The sequence below is a fragment of the Bos indicus x Bos taurus genome, chromosome 25 (assembly GCF_003369695.1).
Source record: "Bos indicus x Bos taurus breed Angus x Brahman F1 hybrid chromosome 25, Bos_hybrid_MaternalHap_v2.0, whole genome shotgun sequence".
NCBI classification, from domain to species: domain Eukaryota; kingdom Metazoa; phylum Chordata; class Mammalia; order Artiodactyla; family Bovidae; genus Bos; species Bos indicus x Bos taurus.
In genome coordinates this window covers 16,456,883-16,463,255 of record NC_040100.1, presented here as the reverse complement: position 1 = coordinate 16,463,255, position 6,373 = coordinate 16,456,883, and the positions used below count along the sequence as shown (strand labels likewise).

At 49.7% G+C, this 6,373-nt stretch overlaps 1 protein-coding gene across 1 annotated transcript; it reads right to left on the bottom strand.

Moving 5' to 3' along the window:
• Positions 1–1,835: 1,835 nt before the first annotated feature.
• On the bottom strand, positions 1,836–3,502 carry NUPR1 (nuclear protein 1, transcriptional regulator). The gene is made up of 3 exons (XM_027527589.1): positions 3,040–3,502; positions 2,468–2,617; positions 1,836–2,132 (listed from the first exon to the last, which is right to left on the bottom strand). Exons 1-2 carry the CDS (start codon positions 3,149–3,151, stop codon positions 2,481–2,483), a joined length of 249 nt encoding a protein of 82 aa, XP_027383390.1. The 5' UTR covers positions 3,152–3,502; the 3' UTR covers positions 1,836–2,132; positions 2,468–2,480.
• Positions 3,503–6,373: the final 2,871 nt, after the last annotated feature.

Here is a 6,373-nt window from a genome sequence, read left to right as displayed (position 1 = left end):
GTCAGATTTCAGCTCACATTAAGGAATAACTCTGGGGGCTTCCCTGGCAGGCCAGCAGTTGACTCTGTGCTTCCAAAGCAGGAGGTGCTGGCTCCATCCCTAGTTGGGGACAAGGTTGGACTAGATGCCTTTTTAAAAGGAATTTATTTGGCTGCAGCACACAGGATCTTCAATCTTCATTACAGCACGTGGGACCTTTAGTTGTGGCAAGTGGGATCTAGTTCCACAACCAGAGATTGAGCCTGGGTCCTCTGCACTGGGAGTGCAGAGTCTTAGTCACTGCACCACCAGGAAAGATATCTTTTAAAGTCCTTCTCAGGTCAGAGATTCTAGGAGAGTTATTAGGCAACTCAAGGGAGCCTGATGGATAAAGGTTCTTAAAGGTTCAAGCTGGTCTTAATCTGCTGTGCATCTGTTTCTGCTCCAACTGCTGCCTTATTCCTTTGTTCATATTCTTGGGTCCCTGAGAACAATTGATTCCAAGTTTTGCAACCCAGGGTTTAAATGCAGTGGACAGGAGAAAAGGATAAAGGCTATGCTCAGGGCCAGACCGAGGGGTTTTCTCCATCCTGTACCCCTTATTGCTTGCTAGTTTCTTCTAATATTCACTCTCTCCTGCTTCTTCTTCTTTTTTAAATATTTATTTGTGTCTTAGTTGCAGCACGTGGGATCTAGTTTCCTGATCATGGATCAAACCCAAGCTGCCTGCATTGGGAGCACAGAGTCTTAGCCCCTTGACCCCAGAGAAGTCCCTCTCCTACTTCTTTTAATAATAAAACTCTCCCCCAGTTTGGGCTAGCACGTGGCTAAGTAGTTATATACTACATGTCCCAACCTCTCCTGTAGTTGGGTGTAGTGATATGTTTAACTTCCGAGCAGATGCAATTTGTTCTGCTTTTAGGTTATGGCCTTAAAAATATATTATTGTGGCCTCCACCAGTCCTTTTCCCACTCTATTTACATAAGCTGAATGCAGATGAAATGGCAGGTACTGGAGCAGCTAGGTTGGAGTGCAGAGTGGTAGCCATGTTTGAAAAGTGGCTGAAAAATGAGCCAGAAGTAATTGAAATCCTTGACACGATGGAGCTGCCACTTTAACCCCAGAGTACCAACCCTGGAACTGCTTTGTGACACAGAGAGAAGTTTCTATCCTGCTTTGTTCGAGTCTTCATTACAGCAGCCTGAGTCTCTTTCTCAATCAACATACCCTACCAGCTCCCAGCATGCCTCTTACTTACTCCACATTTTTTCTGGAAGTCTGGCTCTAAGACCGATAACACTGGATAAGAATTTTCCTGCTCACCTCACTTTCCAGAACACTGTCCTGGCGGCCCCCTTGGCAAAGGGACCTACCTCACACTTGAGGACAATAAGAATCCTTGAGCCCTGAGTAACTTGGGGCAAGTCCCTAAATGTTTTAAATCCCACTTTTTGCCATTTTGCAGATGGCACCAATAAATAACACTCACTTCAAGAGGTGGTTTGATACAAAGATGACATAAACAGCAAGTTTGTTGTTCTAAAAATGGAGAGGCGCTGAAGAGGGGGCTTGTTTCATGGGCAGCATCTCAAAGAACAGAGGAAATTCTCATACACCTCATGAGAAACCACAGAAACAAATTCACCCAAACACATATATACCAAAAGAAAAAAAAATGCTCACCTCTACGCCCATACAAAATTAGAAACACCCCTCCCAGACACGTAGCCCAAAACAAACACTCACCAAAATGCTCTCATTGGTTCATGCAAATGCAGACACTTGCAGGCAGAAGTGTGCACCCAAAAAGCCACACAAAGAGAGAGAGAACAAAAACACACAACACAGACAGTCGTCAGCTGCTACACTTTGTTTATTGTCACCGTCACCCTGGGGAGCTCCGGTTTCTTCTTTCTTTTTGCGGGGAGGTACCTTCTTGACTCTGCCTCTGTCTATGCTCTGCCTCTTGCTTCTCATCTTGTCCTTTCTCTGGGGCCGGGGGTGCTTCCTCCGTGGTGCCCCCAGAGTCTCAGTCAGGTGGGGTTAAGTCCTGGGGTTGGGGTGGGGCAAGCAGGCCTGGATCCCGCCCCCAGGGGCTGGCTCTTCCTCAGTCCTATTTCCATTGCTGTGGGTGTCCGTCCTCTGGCCTCATCTGGGGGAAGGAAAGCAGCAGGTGAAAAATCCAGAAGCCTGGGTTCTAGTTCTGCCTCTCCTGTTCAATTGCTCCATGACTCCAGAGAAAGACCCTACCCTCTCTGGGCCTCAGTTTTCCTGTCTGTAAATCAAATGTTGCTCCACTTGCAAAGGGTCCATTTCTCCCTTTTTTGCTCTGGTCGCTAGGCAACTCAAACATACGTCTCATTTTATTCTATGCTGAGACAACAATTCTTAGCTCCCTCCTCCCCGCCCAACCTTGTACATTCAGGTCTGTCCCGACCAGGCAGAGGGACAGACCTGTACAGGTGCTGGGGGCCCCTGACTCCTTACCTCCAGTCCTGTCTCAGGGCCGTGCCCCTCGCTTTTTCCGCTCCGTGTTCTGAAGCTTGGTCACCAGCTTCCTCTCATGCCCACCAGGGCTGTGGCGGTTGGTGTTGATGGCGGCTTCTCTCTTGCTGCGACCTTTCCGGCCTCCCACTCCTGGGAAATGAGGCGAGAGTCCATGGTGAGGTGGGCAGAGGTGTGAGGCTCAGGGGGTACGGAGGGCAGGGGTGGAAAAAGCTTGGGTTAAAGTCGGGAGGCCGGGGATCATCACCATATAGATTTAGGGCAGTCTTTGTCCCTGCTTCCGCATCTGTGGATTGAGGGACTTCCCCCCTCCTCGTGATCTCCAAAATTCTAGAAGTGTGTGAGGTCCCAAGGCTGAGTAGGACAGCACTCACTGCATGAGGGGTTGCGGGGAAGGGGGTAACTCCAGGGGTCAAAGAAACAGGCTGGAGAAGGGTGATGAGTGGGCAGGAGCCCAAGGAGGGATACTAGTTTGGGGAGGTGGGCTTCAGTCCGCTTGTGAGGGTGGGCATTGGAAATGAAAGGATCCGGAAGGTGGTGGGGCCAGGCCTTACCCGGGTAAGAATGAGCCAGGCTGTAGAGGTCGTACTCGTCTAGGACGGCATCTTCATCCTCTGGGCCTGGGGGCTGCCTGGACGGGCTGGCTGCTCTTGGGAAGGTGGCCATAATGTCTGTCTGTCTGTCTCTCCCTCTCCCGTCTTCTAAAGCTTTGTTTGTGTTTGGTTTGCTGACACCTCCCAGTTCACTGGCCTCAATTTATAAAGCCAAGTCTCCTCCTCAGCCCACAGTCTGGCTCCAGCCCCTCAGGCCCGGTCTGATGCAATCTGGCCTTTTCCCAGAACCCAGACCAGTAAGCATCAGTCACGAGAGAGAAAGCGGGGTGGGGGTGGGGGCTGGGGGCTGGCGGGGGGAGAAGAGCTGGTCCCGTGAGTCCCAGCCCCCTTCGCCGCCTCCTCTCTCACCGGGGCTCGCCCAGCTGGGTAGTTTTCCACGGAGGAGATCCCCGCCCCTCAGAGGGGAGGAGGTAAGAGACAGGGTTTGGGCATAAACAGTGCTTGTGGTCAAGGCCCGAAGGGAACTGAGGGCCTCACCTGGCTGACTGCTTCCTTATCCATCTCCTGCCCTCTGCCCTCTGCCACGTGCCCCTCCTGGGCTGGGGGTCATGGCCACACAGCTGAGCCCCACCCCACCCACTTCTGGCTCAGATTCAGGACCCTGGTGGCAGAACATGGAGTAAAGAATGATCCAGGAGAGGGTACAACCCACCATGTGTCATGTCACTGATCCTCACACTGATCACACCCAACCCTCCTTTTTTTTTTTAATATAAAAAATATCCTGGAAACCCCCCTTAACATCCTGAACTGGGGGTCCCTAGGTAATCTCCCTCTCCTGAGAGGGAGACTAGCAGAATGGTTAAACCGATTCTGGAGCCAGATGCCTTGGATTTAAACCCTTGATCCACTACTTCCTGTATGACCCTGGACAAGTCAATTTATCTCTCTGAGCCTGTGTTTTCTCCTCTGTAAACTGAGGGTGATAGTAACTGTATCTGCCTCATAGACTTGGCATTTGTGCCAAGTCGCTTCAGCTGTGTCTCACTCTTTGCAACCCCATGGACTGCAGCCCACCAGGCTCCTCTGTCCAGGGGATTCTCCAGGCAAGAATACTGGAGTGAGTTGCCATGCCCTCCTCCAGGGGATCTTCCTGACTCAGGGATTGAACCCATGCCTCCTGCATTGGGAGGAGGGTTCTTTAGGACTCCACCTAGAGTTGGGGAGAAGATCAAGTGAGATAATTGATGGCAAAGTACTTGCTACAGTGTAAACTGCATTGTATGAATTGATCACATAGTTTCCAAATAATTGGATCGAATGCCCTCCTTGAAATGTAAGAGAGACATAAAAGGAAATCAATTTAAAATAAAATTATACACGGGGCTTTCCTGGTGGCTCAGTGGTAAAGAGTCCACCTGCCAATGCAGGAGACACAGGTTCCATCCCTGATTCGGGAAGATTCCACATGCCACGGAGCAACTAAGCCCGATCGCTGTAACCACTGAGCCTGTGCTCCAGAGCCCGTGCTCTGCAACAAGAGAAGCCACCGCCATGAGAAGCCCATGCACCGCAACTAGAGAGTAGCCTGCACAGCAACAAAGACTCAGCATGGCCAAAGATTTAAAAAAGAATAAAACCTTTACTAAAAAGAAAATAAAATAATATATATTTCAAACCATGGATATACTGAGGTAGAGACCATTGTGAAGTAAACAGATGTTTGTGCTAATTTAATATGAGTTAAAGGAAGGGGATCGGATAAGAAACGGGGAAAGTGGAAATTTCCACTCTTGCCTGAAGGATCTGACCCTGTGGGTCCGTTGACCCAGAGGGGCCACACCCTGAGTTGCTTTAGCTGAGGCTCAAGCACTACAGACAGTGAAGGAAGCAGACTGCAACATTCCTTTCTTTCTTTTTTTTTTTTCTAGCTCAGTGGTCTCAGTCCAGGATAGGTGTTAGGTGTTAATTCTCTGCTCACTTTCCCACTTTGCTGTGAGCCAACTGAAACATTGTTCCATTTCAATATTACCAAAACTTCCATCTTCACCGGCCCCCCCCCCCCCCCCCCCCCCCCCCCCCCCCCCCCCGCCCCCAGCCTTATAATAACCCAGTATCATTCTCTGTTGCACAAGAAGGGACACTCTTGCTTGCATTTCTCCCTGGCCTGAGCCAGAATTAGATTTAGCTTCTGGTTTCCCGCGGATCATAATAACAGACCAGATGATAAGAGAAAGAGGAATTTAACCGTAACTTACACAAACAGGGGAGAAGGAAATGGCAACCCTCTCTAGTATTCTTGCCTGGAGAATCCCTGGACGGAGGAGCCTGGAGGAGTCCATAGGGTCGCAGAGAGTTGGATGCAACTAACTGACTAAACAAACAGCAAACACACCAAGGCAAATTAAGGTGGATAAATTAGGAAATACGGAGTTCTTGCAAAATAGTGGGCTTTATCATGAAGCATTGTAGCAAAATAATTCCCTCCAGCATGACACAGGGGGCTTCCCTGGTAGCTCAGTGATAAAGAATCCGCCTGCCAGTGCAGGAGACAAGGGTTTGATCTCTGATCTGGGAAGACCCCTGGAGAAGGGGATGGCTACCCACTCCAGTATTCTTGCCTGGAGAACCCTATGGACAGAGGATCCTGGCAGGCTACAGTTCATGGAGTCACAAAGAATCAACACAACTTAGCAACTGAACAACAAGAAGCATAACACAAGGCTCTAGGCTCGGGTCATTAAAATAAGCTTTATTTTTATTTTTTTAAAGACTCATTTATTAGGTTATTTCATGAGATCAGAAGTGTGTGTGTGTCTGTGTGTTAGCAGCTCAGTCGTGTCTGACTCTTTTTGCAACCCTATGGACTGTAGCCCACCAGGCTTGTCAGTCCATGGGATTCCCCAGGCAAGAATACTGGAGTGGGTTGCCATTTCCTTCTCCAAAGTTTTATTTTTAATACCTTCATGCATGTCTAGCAGGATAGTCAGAGGTCGTGCGGAATGTGGGACAATTCTGGTCAGGATGAACTATTTGGCTCCAATCTGAGGTCATCGTGACTACCAACATGCTCACAAATTCCCGAGCTGCCTCTAGGGGGCGATCTTTCACTTATTCACTTCTGCTGCCAGTCCCCAGCTAGCGGCTCAGAGATCTTGAACCCCCTCTGAGCTTCAGAAGGCTCATCTGTCAAGGGAGAAGGCAACAGGGCCTGATGTGCCAGAGGGCTTCCTCCAGACCCGCGCGTGGTGCACTGCTATTTCCCCCAGTCTTCAAAGAAGGAAGGGCTTCCCTGGTGGCTCAGTGGGTAAAGAGTCTGCCTGCAGTGTGGGAA